This window comes from Calonectris borealis, chromosome 3, assembly GCF_964195595.1.
Source record: "Calonectris borealis chromosome 3, bCalBor7.hap1.2, whole genome shotgun sequence".
Taxonomy (NCBI): domain Eukaryota; kingdom Metazoa; phylum Chordata; class Aves; order Procellariiformes; family Procellariidae; genus Calonectris; species Calonectris borealis.
This window is the reverse complement of record NC_134314.1, coordinates 765,787-781,616: the sequence shown is the minus strand read 5'-3', so window position 1 is coordinate 781,616 and position 15,830 is coordinate 765,787. Positions and strand designations below refer to the sequence as shown.

The following is a 15,830-nucleotide window of genomic DNA, read 5'->3' as shown; positions in this document are numbered from 1 at the left end:
TTGTTTTTTTAAATCACTAACTGGAATAAACATTTCTATTTTAGTCCTCCTCGGCCTGTGACTAACATGAATGACACCATGGTGACCCACATGTCCTCTGGAGCACCTACACCAACAAAAAGGTATGCCTGCCCTGCGATACTGGTGGTTTATTTCTGTGAGAGGTAAAAAAATAGCGAGTATGGATTTTGTATCACTAGGACTCTTCTAATACGTTTCAGATAACACTGCCACTTCAAAATGTGTAGCAGCATTCATAATGTAAGGAATTGTTTGCAGTGCTTCATTTTGTTCCCTCTGAAGAGTGATTTTCTTTTGTTGGAAGAGATGTTATTACATGAGTGTGACTGAAGAAATATCTAAAGAGCGCTAAAGAGATTTTTGGTTTTCTCTTTAAATAGAGCATTGCTTCCAAAGCTGTTCTGAGAAAGGCTGGTCTTGTTGTATCATAGGCTCCTCTGCCTGCAAAGGATTATTCTCTTCTGGTGGAGACGTTTCACGTAACGAGTATACTGCGTTGCCATTGTTAACACTTGTTCTCCACGCCCAACACAGCTGAGCTGCCAAAGTTCTTTCAAGTTGCCCATGTCTACTAGAGGCATTTAGGTTTGAGTTGAATTTGGGTTTACATTTACTTAGTTATATATATGTAAATTATTGTATGGATGTACCTATGTAAACATGCAAAAAACTAGTTGAATCATGTATTTGCTCTTTTCTTTCGTGTTGAGGTATGCTAGGGAGAATAGCAAGGTGGTTCACTGGGGACTTCACTTGTCCAAAGCTGTGAATGAATAAAGTTTCCCTGCAGGGAACGAGAAACTGAACTGTCACTATTTTAGTGACAAGCTGGTGGTCGGGAGGCAAGCCAGATCCCTCATTTTCAGCAGCAGTCCTTCAAACAGAACTAAGCAAAGATCCATGTACTTTCCTTCTACTTTCCAAGACCAAAAAAATCAGTTGTGTATGCGGGTTTGAACTGGCTATGTTAAAATTATTTCAAACTCTGTCTATAAATCATCTCATGTAGTGTCTACAAACACTGCACAACATGCAATACACTTCAAATACGGGATGTGGTAGAGTCCCCATCACTGGAGGTTTTCAAGATGCAATTTGGACAAGGTGCTAGATAATCTTATCTAGGCTACCCTTCCCACGAATGGCTGGACCAGGTGATCTTGTGAGGTCCCTTCCAACCTGGGCTGTTCTGTGATTATATGAAATACACCTTATTCTATGAAATACGCCTTTTCCTGAATTAGAAGCGAAGAGGCTGAGGAGCAGACAATTCCCAAAGCCAGTGCTTTATAGAGTATTCATGTAGGCAGTCCTTAAGTCCTAAACATCTTCTCGTTTATTGGGTTGCAAGCAACCTTGTGGGCATTGTCTCTGCTTTTAACCTCTGCTTGGGGTCCAAGTTTGTTCGCTGTAGCGCAGACAGCAATCGTCTTCAGATCTCTGTCAGAGAAGATCCTGCTTTAGGCACGCATGTCCTCTGTGCGCACAGGCTTGAAACGTTGCCTGAGTAGCAACGTCTGCAAGGTTCTCCTGCAGCCTCCTCATCCTCTTGCGTAAAAGGTCTTACAGAATGGAATGGTACAACTCTCTGCCAGTTCTGACTCAGGAGCAACAGTTAATTTGGGTAGTGATCACCTAGTTCCTTAGTTTCTACTTCTTTGTTTAACCAGCTTTTCCTGTTTTCTTAATCCAAACTGGATAATTCACATTTTAAAAATCTCTAATTCCAGAGTCAAGACCATCTCACCTGTCTGGTAGGGAGAGCTTCCTGATGCTGTCCTGTCGTTCTGGCTACCAGGGTTTCACCGCTTCCCAGTACGTGATTAGTTTCTGTGCTGGTCAGTGGGCGTGATAGGTGCCTTTTTGTCTCAGGGGATAACATAGTCCCAGGAACCATTCATTCCTCTGCTTCTTTCCCCTTGGAGATTTCTTTCTTTCTCAGATTGTGTCTACTGTGTCATAAATCATGTCTGATCTGGAAGAAGAGGACAGAGTGAAACCTGAGTCAAGATTATCCACAGCAAGCATCTCTGTGTTTCTTGCTTTGCAAAATAGCAGGAAACAGTCTCATGCAAAATATAAGCTTAGCCCTGAATATTCTGGAGGACGGATTCTGATGGAGGAGGTGAAGCAATCCTCCACAGATATGCGTTTCAGTTGCTGATTCAGTTCAAGCACACGGGAACAAATACTTTATTACTAAAAGAGCAAATGAGAAGATGAAACGAGTATTGGCTTTATTGCCAAGTACCAGCGTTGATCCTTAAGTACGTTTTATCTAAGGAAACACTTTTTTTTTTTTCCCATGTCAACATCCAGAAACTCATTCAGGATACATCTTTCAGATCATAATTTGCCAGCTATGCTTCTGTTCTTCTGTGGGCAGGGCCTAGCATACCTATTCCATTAATTTGAGAAGGCGGACGCCACAGAAAATGCTAGGAAAATACCATATCAAGCACTAATCCAAAATAAGAAGAGGGCTGGATATTACGACCTGATCCTTCCACTTGTTTTCTTGGCCACGCAGACCTTACAACACACTGTGGAGATAAGGAAGAGCAGAACAGCATTTTTGTATGGGATAATGAAGGGAAAGAAAATCAACGGCTTATGGTAAGTAGGTATTAGTAGGTAAAGTAGTGTTGAAGGTAAACACTAACTAGATTATGACAAGACCTCTACATTGTCAGGGGTTTTAAGGGTACAAGAATTTCATGCTGATATTGTGTCCTGTCACCCACGATGACAAGTAGCAGACACTTAGCTAAGATTATAAGCAGCAAGTCATTAAGTCAAGTCAGTAAGTCAAATTTTGCTCTTGGTTTTTGCACTTGCTCCCACTTGCAGCACTCATCAGTTTACTTCCCAATTTGCAGTATATATAGAGACCACTGCTTTACAAATCCAGCCTCCACAAGTGAGTTCTACAATTATGACCTGTTTAAGAAAGCTCTTCCTTTTTTGTTCTAAAATTCACTTCCTTCATGCTATTGAAGGTTGTATATATCCCACCTGCGTCTAGCCTAAGAGTCCTTGTCTACTTAATTTTTCCATGCACAGAAGATAATCTGTAATTTGGATCACACTCTTTGTCCTTATCAGTACCTCTTCTTCTTTCAACATTTCTTTTGGATGTGAGATGACCAGAACTGCACCTGATAGTCAAATGTGAGCCCACTTTGCTGTTCCAGTCCCATATTCTTCTGCTTGTGTGAACAGCAGGGATCCACATACCTCTTGTGAACAGAGATTGTCCCAAAGGCACGCAGCTAAAGAAATCTTTCTTTTCTCTGATGTGGGCAAGGATATGCATAGATCTAGAGTTGATCACAAGGATCCCAGAAATGCTGGATGTAGAAACTGCAGTGATCAAGGGAAACATAAATAGCTTTTCAACAGTGCTACCAAGATTAGTATTTTGACTAATGAGGATGTGATAGAACCAGCAACAGCACTTTAGAATCAGCAACAGCTTTTAGCTTGGAGCATTTTTGTATTTATAAAGGAGCAAGGTCTCTGTTGCTGTCTGTTGTCCAAGACAAGATCAGGTAGACCAAAGATAATTCAGAAATAAAGATTTGAGAAATCAGACCTGTTTGGAGGTATGGTGTGTCATCTGCCTCTATGCACCCTGCAATTGTCAACTACCAAGACTTCCTTAAAAAGTTCCTCGTGAGAATCAGTTATCATTTGCTGGCTCAGACCTCATACATCTGTAAGAAGGGAGCTGAGTGAGATCATCAAGAACGCCTGGATGGTAACAAAAATGTCAAGATAGGCTTCTTCAGCCGTTGGGGCTGATCCTAGGTCACAGTTATCACCGAACAATGTACCAGTTGATTGCAAGCAGCTCATATTTTGAAAACCATGCAAGTAACTATAGGTGACTTCCCATTTAAAAGCACAGAACTTTTCTGTACTCTCATAAATAAGCCATTTCCTCAGAGCTTCAAAGGCTACACTGAGGTAACTAGGATGAAGACCTCTATAGCACATATACTTTACAGATACCATCCCCAGCAAAGGCCAAGAAAAGAAGTTGGAATAAATATGGAATAAATACCAAGAAATGACCCGATTCTGCAAAATTATCATTGCGTCATCCTTTGTCCACAGTTCGCGCTTCCTGAGAAGCGAGACATTCGCGGAAGTGTGGAATGGCACTAGACCAGTCCAGAACATATCTTTAGAAAGCCGAAATCATCTTACTTTCAAGTGTCATCTTCTGTCAGGCATCATGAGAACTCAGAGGCAGCAAATACATGGTAGATGCCATCATCTGTGATCACCATACCTGTATTAGTACCTGCCCCTTACCAAGGTCCTGGCTCATCCCTCTTCAAGGATCCCACTTTCAGAATTAGTTAGGAAAGGTTGCTTCATCTAGCAGATTCTGCAAGAGTTCATGGGAAGAGGCTGCTTCTCCCTCTACTTGCTTATTCCGAAGAAGGAATGGGGTATTTCTCTTTTCCTGGACCTGGGGGGAACGGGCACGCTGCCCCAGGTTCAGGTAGTAATGTTTGCCTCCATCATTCCAGCTCCTCAGGCCCTCAGCTTGCAGAACACATACTTCTCCATAACCACTCAACAAGCCCCTGGGGATGTACCTGAGGCTCGCAGTGGGACCCAAACCCATCTCTCAAAAGGTATTGTCATTCAGACTCTGCTTAGTGCCTTTGTTCTTTGCAAAATATCTAGTTGTGGTGGCTACGTACATCTATCCAAGCCTAATCAGGGCTGGTTTGTTTTTGATCACATAATAACGAGAAATACAGGTCTTTGTCAGAGCTTCTCTGTTTGTTCAGCTGAGGTTCTACAAGGAGTGATCAGTGAAAGCCATTTCAGATATAGCATTTGTATGATCCAAGCTGTTTCCATCTCTGTAGGGCTTGCTTGCTGTTTTTACCAAGTTGAACTATACTGAAGAGTACTTCTAAAGTAGCATAAATTATCTTAATCAGGCTGTGTCCACACATACCAAAGAAATGCTGCTTTACAGGTTTTACTTGATACTGCTAAAGCTTTGGCTCAGGTCAAGAATATATATTTCAAAAAGAATATGGAAACACTGCAAAATTAATTAAGAGAGAGCTATAGAAATATCTACAAGCTGGAAATGTGATGCTAAAGAAGCATTATCTGTTTAATTTATTAAGGAAGGTGTGATTTGATTGCTAGGTTACAAATACTTATACATGGAAATATATCCAGTAGTGGTGGGTTTTTTAGCCTTGCATAGAAGGGCCTTTCAAGGTCCACTAACTTCTGCATAACCTCTGCATACAGCCAGTCAAACGGGATGGTTACAGAGTCCGCATTTAGTAGTAAGCACGAAAGCCAAAACGCTTGGCTCTTGCCTCAGCTGAAGGAGTCTCTGTATTTGTCTCAGCTTATGCCCATCCATATACGGAGTAATATTTCTGAGTATTTTGAGGCTTTTAGCGCACAGACTGAATAGGTTGAAGCATTATGGGTTCATCTATCATCTCGTGTGTCAGGGGCGTAGAAGCATGTGTCAGTGTTGTCTTTGTGTCCTCCGTTTCTTTAAACCTGGAAGACGTACAGGTGTCAGCAGTTGATAAGAGAGTGAGGTAAGGCAGGAGGAACGGGTTTCTCCCCCTTTGAAAATTTCTTATATTTCTTTTTTGTCAGTTCACATATGTCTGATTGCAATGTTTTCCCCAAGATTTATTACAGTTACTATTGCTCTAGGTTAATCCATGATGTAAAAGATCGTCACTGGCTGAAATTAAGGGCCTCATTTCCCTAGCTGGAGGCACTGTCACGTCTTGGCAGCGTGAAATAAAGACGGCAGGGTCGCTGAGGTTGCTTTGTGTGGGCTGAATGGGGATCGGATCCGCATTTTAATGTGCTGAAGCTGTTCAAACTGGCCACTTTTCAGTGGCTTGGCTTCTTTTTGAAAGCCGAATTTGTTCCTAAAATTGACTGTATTTTATGTACCTGGAATGAATGATGGATGAAAATGTTAGAAGTTACATGTTTGCCTGTCCGTGGGCACAAAATTCATCCTGAAAACAGGACGGATAGGGCTCAACCTGTCTTTGAATGACCTCAGTGCTGAAAAAAGATGAAAAGGCATCAGCAAAGCACAATAGCATTTGTTAGAAACATATCTGATTTCTGTGATAGTGATATTATAGTATGAGCAAAAGGTAGTATTCTGCCTAAATCCTTTCCATTCTGAAGAGCATTTTATGTTTGTTTATACCTTCGTCAAACTTTCTTCCTTCACGCTAATATATTCCAGCTTCCACCAGTAGAATAATCCCAGAGTAAGGTTTTTTGTTTTGCTTTGCTTTCTTTCCCCAAAAGATGGAGCAAAAATGGATCAATTTATTTGAAGGCAAAGTTGGAAGGGGTAGTAAATGGATACCTCTGCATGATTTTGTTGGAAAAAGAGAACTGCTTCTGCGATTTTTTAATTGCATCCACACACTATTAGGAAGTTGCTGTTCATGGGGCTTCCTGTAGATATAGATACAGCTAGCTATAGCTGTCTGGGTAGATAGAGCTGATGCAGAACCTCAGTGGAAGTCCATACTGATTAATGTATGTAGTTGGAAAAGCCTTTTTCTTGTGCTTCCTAGTAATGTTTTTAATAACAGAAAGAATTTAGTCGTAATTGCGGATTGCACTAAAGTGTTTGTGAAAACCAGCCTCGTGCCGGTTTTAATCTGTTTGCCGCGGACGCACGCGCGGGGCTGGGTCTCTCTGGGAGGCCGGCGGGTTTTCTGCTTCTCTGCGACCAGAGCTCGCGCGGAGCCGGGCTGTGTGCCACGGCTCCTCCATACCCACCTCCGCAAAAAAAAGTTAAGCCAGTCTGCATCCAGAAAGGACGTTATCGCCCGTGGAAGAGAGGCGGAAGTCAGTAACTCTTGCTGTGGGAGCATGAGAGACTTTTCCAGCTCGTGCTTGACAGCTCTGGCCTGGAGGAGCCGAGGCAGCGACTCGGCTGCTGGCGGCAGAGGAGGCAGCGCTCAGTCCAGGGTCTCCCTGGGGAAGACAGGCTAGTGTTTTTTAACGTTTCAGGCGTTCTTGCATCCATTCATTGCAGAAGGGGGGCCAAAGGACAGGACGGGGGCAGCTGCACCGCCGAGCTCGCGCCTCCAGGACGCAGTGAACGTCGCCATTCAGCAGCAGGGCAGGATGGAAACCTCTTTTTGTGGTTTCCTTCTGTTAAAAACATAAAATAACCTCCCTTTGACAACTTGTTGGGAATAAGGCTGAGCTGAAAGAACAGGGTTTTCATGCCTGAGCTCACTTTTTTGTGAACTAAGAAGTGAAAAACAAACAAACCAAAGGAGCCCTGGCCAACGCTCCTCTTCAGTCCATGCACATCTCTCAGAGGAACCTCCACCGTGTCCAGCCTCCCCATCCTCTGCTTTCGGTGGGAAAATATCCAGAGGGGCAATGAACTCTTCAGATCCCAGCATTTCAATAACTATATTTTGCACGAGGCAGGGAGCTTTCTGTCATCTCTAAAATGCTGTAGACAGAATGAGGTCAGAGGAAGTTTTTTCTGGTAAGCAGGGAGTTCTGGGCACAGAAGTGTAGCTATGGCCACGCTCAGCTGTGGATGTTTTCCGCACTTACATATGTAACACTACGATTTCGATATTTTTCATCTTGCAAAATGTAAGTTTCCAAATGAAAAAACCCGATTGATTCAATGGCATGTTTACATTTGATAGTGTTGTATCAGATGTGGGAGACAGATGTTCCATACATTTACTGAGACATTTACGAAGGGGAAATTTTCATGCAACCTTGCCTATATTTGTTACCTGTGATACAACAAAACACAGTATTTCTCTGACGTTTACAGCCGAGGAGCCTTTCTAAATAAATGGAGAGGATTATGTCTCTTCTGTAAGTCTAGGCCAAGCCCATTAAATGTTATTTGTTTTAGCTAATTTATTTTAAATTGCTTCAGGAATAGATTTTTTTCCTCCTGTTGTGGTCAATGTGCACTATTCTTCTTTCAGTAATTCTCCCGAAGACAACATGTCCTCAATTAGGTTAATGACGAGTATTTCCTCTTTAAATACCCTTCTACATCATTTGTTTTCTCAGCAGCCATGGTCAGTCTGTAGGTTATGCAGCATCTTTTACATTGCAGATCCATGTTAGAATTTAAATGCATTGTATTTCAGTCTTGCTAATGAGTATACTGTGTGAAAAGATGGATGGATCATTCTCTGTTTTTTCCTAGAAGGGTTGTATGCGTCTCTGGTGCCATTACGGGTCCTATAAATGTCCAAGAGTGGCAATCGTCTCAACTGCTCAGTTGTCTACAGCGGAGACATGTCCTCCCAAGCTAGCTGCAGTAGGCTCTCTGCTTGCTTTGTGTGGACAAATACACTCTTCTGGAGTGTGCCAGAGCAGACCTGACTTAGATGTCCACTTTAAGACGAGAACAGTCTAGCAATGCCTGTTCTCTTTCCCGTTGACCGCAAAGGGAGTGCAGACAGCTAGCTCATATTAAGAAGCCTCTAGTAACGTGTGTTCAGGGAGGCAAATGTTTCTCCCTTGGACTGAGAAGGGTCTTTAAAAGAGAAGTCCTTTTCAACAACCTAGCCTATGAAAGCAGTCACAGTATTTGCTACCTATAATAGAACAAAATATTGCATTCTTTTTTTCTGATGTCTAAGGAGCCTGAGACTATAGGCATGGCATTTGGTCAGGTGACGTGTTCTTACAGCCTAAAGAGAAAATTACTTGCAACTTAAGAACTGAAGTTGAAAGGGATATGATGTCACCTGCCTAGACAATATTCAAAAACCTTCTTTTTTCCTATCTGAGAGGTTTTATTTCCACTAAATCTAACTTGGGGTTTTTTTCAGTCTTCTGCTCCTAATGTCACTGATTACCTGCTCTTCGCAGTCCCTCATACTCCTCCTGCCTTTATTTTTGTTTGTCCTTGTTTAACTTGGCTGTCTCCGGTGCCATTGATTACCCCCTGACTGCTGTCCTTCTCTAGGTTTGATGAGTGGGTGGTTCCCAGCGTTCTGATCAGACCTCCAGAAACTTTCCCCTGCCATCACCTCTGCATTGATGTATTTCATATCTATGTCATTGATGCTGTCCCTTGTGTTTTTTAAGTTCTGTAACCCAGAGCGATTTTTATTTGCTTGGCTAGCTTAATTTATCTTCTGCCAGTTTCCAGTGTGCCTTTTTTCTCCTTGGTTCCCGTGTCCACATTCATCTCTCCGACATTTCCTTCCAGCTGTCCGGTCACCAGTTCCAGCTGAAAGCGACTGCCCCTGCTGCTACTGCCCGCCCTGCCGCTTTGCTTTGGCACGGGTGGAGGACATTCGTTTTCTTACATTCTGCTTCTTGGACCTGGGTGACCTCTAGAGATCCTAGGTCCGTTTTAGCCATAGTTTCAGCCACAAAAAGGCTTTGGGGAGGAGACTTCAACAGCATCAGCCTGGGTGGATTGTGGCAGCCGGCGCTGTCTGGATTGCTGTGATAGATAAGCGGGGGTGGGCAGGCCTGTTTGCACCACAATACCTGATACATCCCTACATCCCACCAAAACAGACTTTCTTTCTAGGAAGGGGATAAAAATGTCTCTTTGTCTAGAGACAAGGGAGATCCCAGCTCACATGTAACTTGCTCGGCGAAGACGTGACCACAGTTTACAACACGATGAAAGAGGAAGGGACAGCAAGGAGGCGGGAAGGGTGAGGACAAGGGTCAGCATAATGAATCAGCCCAACGATTTTAAACAAGAAATCTGTGTTTCAGTACTTATTATTTAAACTGATATCTAGATGCCTATAGGTATTTATTTTTAACCTGTGGTTTAAAATCCTCCGGGTGCAATTGTGAGTCTGTGGGATGTGGGTTATGAGGACGACGCGTTAGGTGAGAGCGTGGGGAGTTTGATGGGGAGGAAAAAATGGTCAGGAGGCGTCTGCAAGGGGAAGAGTTGGGAGATTTATACACTACTCTGCAGTGGCTATAAGATTCAAGATCAAGAGGAAAACGTCAGAATAAAAGATAAAAGAAATCTTGGGTTTGGAACCTAGATGTGAAAGACGTTTCTCTCTTGCTGCTGCACGTGGACGGCCTGGGGCTAACGCAGAGCTGGGCGGGTGTGGGGTGCGCGCTCTGCAGCCCCCTCCTGCCGTCGGCAGCGCCCCGTGGGACTGCTGGGTAGGAGCCGGAGACACAGGACCTGCGGGCAGGGCGGCTGTGCTTAATCCTGACGCTGCTTGGATGGTATTTTCTGACCTATTTGTGTGGTGGAAGCTTTGGCCTACCTCTACACCGCTTCTCACGTCAGCTACTTTCACCTTTTCTGTAGTTTTCTCCGTTCTCCAGTAGTGCTGCCTCAGGTTATCTTGTACGCTGCCGCTGAAGTAATATTTCTCCTTCATTGCAGTTCTTCCTCCCTCCGGCTCATGATGGGTTTCCGATAACTTCATTGCAATCTAACTGCTGCCACAGGGCTGTTGGGTCCAACAGAGCGGTGGTGATAAAAACGCCGTGCCGGACGGGAAGGGAAGGGGGAGCAGGACTGAGCCCTGCAGGCAGAGCAGATCTGGAGTGCTGCACTCTTGAGAATTTGGATTTGCTCTCTATCACCTTTCTCATCACTTTCAAACACTTGGTTTCTTCTTCAGTTCTCTTTTACTCCATTTTGCCTACACTTTTTTTTTTCCCTAGATACCTGATCGTTGTCTGCTCCCAGATTTGTCAGCCTAGCTCACCTCAATGTTTGTATAACAAAGTCACAGAAATCTCAGACTGGTTGAGGTTGGAAAGGACTTCTTGAGATCGTCTGGTCCAACCCCTGCTCAGGCAGGGTCGGACAGAGGAGGTTGCCCAGGACCATGTCGGTTGGGTTCTTAATATCTGCACAGGTGGGGACCCTACAGCCTCTCTGGGCAACCTGTGCCAGTGTTGGACCACCCTCGTAGTATAAAAGTGGGGGTTTTGTATTCAGATGGAATTTCTTATTTTGTTGCCTCTGGCCCTGGCCCTGGGCACCACTGGAAGAGCCTGGCCCTGTCCTCCTGGCACCCTCCCTGCGGGTATTTATAGACACGGATTCAACCCCCTGAGCCCGCTCTGCTCCGGGCTGAGCAGTCCCAGCTCCCCCAGCCTCTCCTCACAGCAGAGGTGCTCCAGTCCCTCCAGCATCTCGGTGGCCCCTCGCTGGACTCTCTCCAGTCTGTCCATTCCCTCTTGTGCTGGGGAGCCCAGCACTGGACCAGCACTCCCGGGTGGCCTCACCAGTGCTGAGCAGGGGGGAAGGATCCCCTCCCTCCACCAGCTGGCAACACTGTGATGCCGATACTTTCATTTTTGTTCAAGTCGTCTGTTTTTACACTTCCACGTTCTTCCACATGTTTGGTATAAGTTTCCTGATGAAGATTTTGATTTTTTTTCAAGGAACTTAGCAGCAGCATACAAACCCAAACAGGTTTTTTCACTGCTGTCCTTCTGCAGCCACTTTGCTGGCTCTTCATTCCTCCCTGTCCTGTATCTCTTTAAATTCACGTGTTACAAGATTGTGTTTTTTCCCTGGGTTCTCTGGTTTAATGATGACCAGCAGCAGCATGCTGCAGCCGTTGGCTGCGTTACATTTCCCTGTACAATTACATTGTGTGATTTTCAGCTTGGATATACGCCCCATCGTCTTTCCTGCATACGATAGCTGGAGGTAGGGGTCTGAAGAAATTAAAAGGTTGTTTAGAGCGTTCAAGGAAAGTGGTGGCTTCCCCATGACTTTAAATCTCTAAGCCGGATTACACCACTGTCTGAACAGAGCGCTGCAGGTCAGTCGGAAGCATGGCTTTGATTCAGAAATTACTGTGCTGAATTTCAGTCTGTGTTATGCAGAGAATGGTGGTAATTATCCTTTTTGACCTTAACATCTATTTAAATCAATCATGGGGGAAAGTAATGTGACAGAAAACAAGCGATCCCTCTAGATTACGTCCTGGCAGCTCTTTCAAAAGCTCTTTCCCTTCTCAGTAGCCAGAGCAGCAGTGTGCAATTTTGTAAAGATTTACGAAGTTGTGAGCCAGCATAACAGAAATTTGCAGGGATTTCTTGCTGTAAATGACAGGATGTGAAATAAATAGTCTATTTTACTTGGCTTTCCTGGTAGATTTGCAGGACAGAAATTAATTTAAGACACCAAAAGCGCCATTTAAATACCTTAGTAATTTATTGAGTTGCTTATACAGCTGCAGAGCCAAGTCTTAGTGTGTAAAATCCAGGGCAGGAGCCAAGGAGCCTTTCGAACCCCTTCTCGCTGACGTGCAGTTTCGTGTTCGAGCCCCAGGCATGGCTAAGCCCCCAGACCCGAACCTCCAACCACCACCGCTGAGGAGGAGCCCAGGGAGGAGCGTCCTGCCGCTCTGTGCGGGTTCCTCTGACCTCACGGTTCTCCTCCCAGTAGTGCTGCTTCCCTTCTTCCCTCAGACGGAGCGTGCGTAGCGTTGTTTCTTGCTACCTTCTGACCATTGCTTTGCATGGTGGCTTGGCGAGTGGCGGCAGTTGCTATATGAAAAGTGTGGGAAGCATGCTATGAAATTACATTTTAATGCTGCTTTGAAGAATTCGGTTACAGCATGTGGCTAATTTTGGAGGAGGAGGTGGTATTTTGTCCTTGATACTATCTTCTGAAAACTAAAAGGTTCTGTGGTTATAGTATAGTTCTGAGTTTCTCTACCAGTGATATATGAACTTTTTTTAAAGGCAGAATGAAACAAACCCTCAGCAGCGTGTCTGACCGCCCTCCGAACTCAGGCCACGTTAAGGGCCAGCGTGATTCTGGGAGATGTCTAAAAACTTTCTTGGAAGATGTAGATACGACTCAAAGTGCCGGATAAACAGAAAGGCATTTTTTCAACAATGAACTTGCCCAGACTTCAGGTTTTAAAGGCAATCCCAGAGAGGGGCAAATACAGCTGCGGCTGCATCTGCAGAACCACCCCGAGGTGTCCCTGTCCCCGCCGGCCGTGGTGGTACAGGCGCCGCGGGCTGCGCGCCTTTTTCTGTGCAGTCAAGGAACAGATCCGGTTGTATTTTAGTCATGAAAAAAAGGAGAAAGGAGAGGGGGTGGATTGTGGTGTCAGGAGACAACATTGCTGCTTCTCTGCTCTCAGGCTATATAAGGATGTATTTTTGCTGAAAAACGTGTCTGGAAGTCGAAGGGATACCTTCAGATTCCTGAACGCATTATCAAACAGTCAGTCCGTACCCACACAGAGGGGTAGGGAATAAAAATAGCCGACATATCTATATCGTGTCAAAGAATGGAAATTGGGTGGTTCTGCCTGGGTGGGTGGCCTCGTGAAGGAGAGGGAAGCACTAATTTAGAATGTATTGACTCATAAAGCTTTTGACACTATCCCATATGGTATTTCCATAAATAAACTGGGTAAATGTGGACTGGTTGAAACTGCTGTTATGTGGGTGCAACGCCCGTTGAAAAGTTACAGTCAGAGAAAGAAAATATCAATATTTTCCTACCAAGGAGGGAGCACGTGTCAGGTGGGATCCCACAGGTCTGTTCCCAATGCGGCGTTACTCGGTTTATTCCTCGGCAGCTTGCACGGTGAAATGGGGAACAGTGTACATAAATTCCATACCAACACTGTGCAGGGGAGGTACTGGAGATTCTTCAGAGGGCAAGCCTCTAATTCAGAATGGTCCTGTAGATAGTAAGGTGAAATTAATAAAGACAGCTTCGAGCGACAGAAAGGAAAATAAAATGCATGAATAGAAGTAGAGGATGACCGACTAGAGGGCCTATTGCTGAAAAGCGTCTGGGGAATTGTAGTGGATTAGGAGCTGAACGCAAATCAACAGAACTCCCACAAAAAAGGAAATGACAGTGTGGTTGGGGGTTGTGGTAACAGGAGGGCCGTATCTAGGACAGCTCAGACAGTGGTTCAGTAGCGGTGGCCTCCACCTGATGTGCGGTCTTGACTTTTGGACATCTACAGCCTACTTAGGAAGGCTGTAGGTGCATCGCAGGTCCAGAAGCAGCTGACGGATCGACACCTTGACCTTCCAGTGAAGGCGAGTCTTCTGCTTTGGCAGAGCCCTTAGAGCGGTCCCCGTGGGCAAGGCTTGGTGAGAGGACTCAGAGTCCACCTGGGGAGCGGGGAGGAGAAGCACCAGATTCAGTTCTCAGCAGTGGAGATGAGGGTGGAAACTGCAGGTCTGGAGGTTTGTTAAGTTCTGCAGATGGGTTTCAGACCAGGGTAGGCAGTACAGCAGTGCACTTCCTAAGAGCAGTTTAGGGAAACGTCTGCTATCTATCTCATCCGTTTGATCCCCCTTTGAGGAGAGGGTGGACTGGAGACCTCCGGAGGTCCTTGCCACATCACAGTTCTAGTAAATTAATTACCAAGCCATAGAGCCGTTCTGATTTTCTTTAATTTAAAGAGTATATCCAAGTGTGTTAGATGAAACAACTTCAACAGGAGACTACACGTCCACTAGCAATATGGCTTGAGCAATATGGAGAAGCGATTCCTAAGTTTTTGTTACTTCCCTTTTGCTTAAAATTATTTAGCAAATTCTATCCAAATTCACGATTGGCTTAGGCTACTCCAAATTGCCTTTTGACGTACAAGTGATTCACTGGGAACAAAAAGGATAGAGAAGAGAGGGTCAGAACTGCATGTATCAAGGCCAGAGAGGAGAATTTGTTCTAATCAACACATGGATTGTCAGAGCGTCCTCGGGAGCTGTAACTCGGTGGCTGTGACCGAGAGCTGTGTCGTGGTTGTGTGGTGCAGCAGGGCTGGTGAGGCTCGGGTCTGGTGAGATGGCGTTCAGAAAAGAGCCCAGGGTAATGAAGAAGGATGGAGCTGGGCTGCGTGAACAGAGATACTGCAGGGCTTTCTCTCATCCAAGGAAACGAAATGCCTCAGAACATTTTTCATGCAATGCTAGTTCATCAAGGGTAGCCTTCCAAAATACAGAGTGACTACACTTAAACCTCAAAACACCAGAAACGTAGAGGTAGAGGATTATATGCACTTAAACACCTGAAAGCAAGTGGATACAGAATTATGATGTATGACATCCCTGGATGAGGTGGGGAGAGGGAAGGAGACGCGCAGCAGCCTTGGGGTGCGATGGGGAGAGGTGAGAAGCCGTCTGGGAACGGGGGGACGGCGATCCCTAGCTCAGCCCAGGCAATCCCGGCTCATCCCAGGCAATCCCGGCTCATCCCAGGCGATCCCCAGCTCATCCCAGGCAACCCCAGCTCAGCCCAGGCGATCCCAGCTCAGCCCAGGCAATCCTGGCTCAGCCCAGGCGATCCCCAGCTCAGCCCAGGCGATCCCCAGCTCAGCCCAAGTGATCCCAGCTCAGCCCAGGCGATCCCCAACTCAGCCCAAGTGATCCCAGCTCAGCCCAGGCGATCCCCAGCTCAGCCCAAGTGATCGCAGCTCAGCCTAGCCGATCCCCGGCTCAGTCCAGGTGATCCCAGGCTCAGCCCAAGCGATCCCAGCTCATCCCAGGCAATCCCCAGCTCATCCCAGGCGATCCCAGCTCAGCCCAGGCGATCCCCAGCTCATCCCAGGCGATCCCCAGCTCATCCCAGGTGATCCTGGCTCATCCCAGGCGATCCTGGCTCAGCCCAGGTGATCCCCAGCTCAGCCCAGGCAATCCCCAGCTCAGCCCAGGCGATCCCAGCTCATCCCAGGCGATCCCCAGCTCATCCCAGGCGATCCCGGCTCATCCCAGGCGATCCCCAGCTCATCCCAGGCGATCCCAGCTCATCCCAGGCGATCCCAGCTCAGCCC

General features: G+C 45.7%; 1 protein-coding gene across 2 annotated transcripts in view; it reads left to right on the top strand.

Moving 5' to 3' along the window:
- DTNB (dystrobrevin beta) overlaps positions 1-15,830 on the top strand; it is a 216,309-nt gene that overhangs the window by 105,442 nt on the left and 95,037 nt on the right. For both annotated transcript variants that reach the window (XM_075144762.1, XM_075144761.1), the window contains one exon: positions 45-122. In XM_075144762.1, the coding sequence (XP_075000863.1) occupies positions 45-122 (78 nt within the window). The remainder of the gene's footprint in view (positions 1-44; positions 123-15,830) is intronic.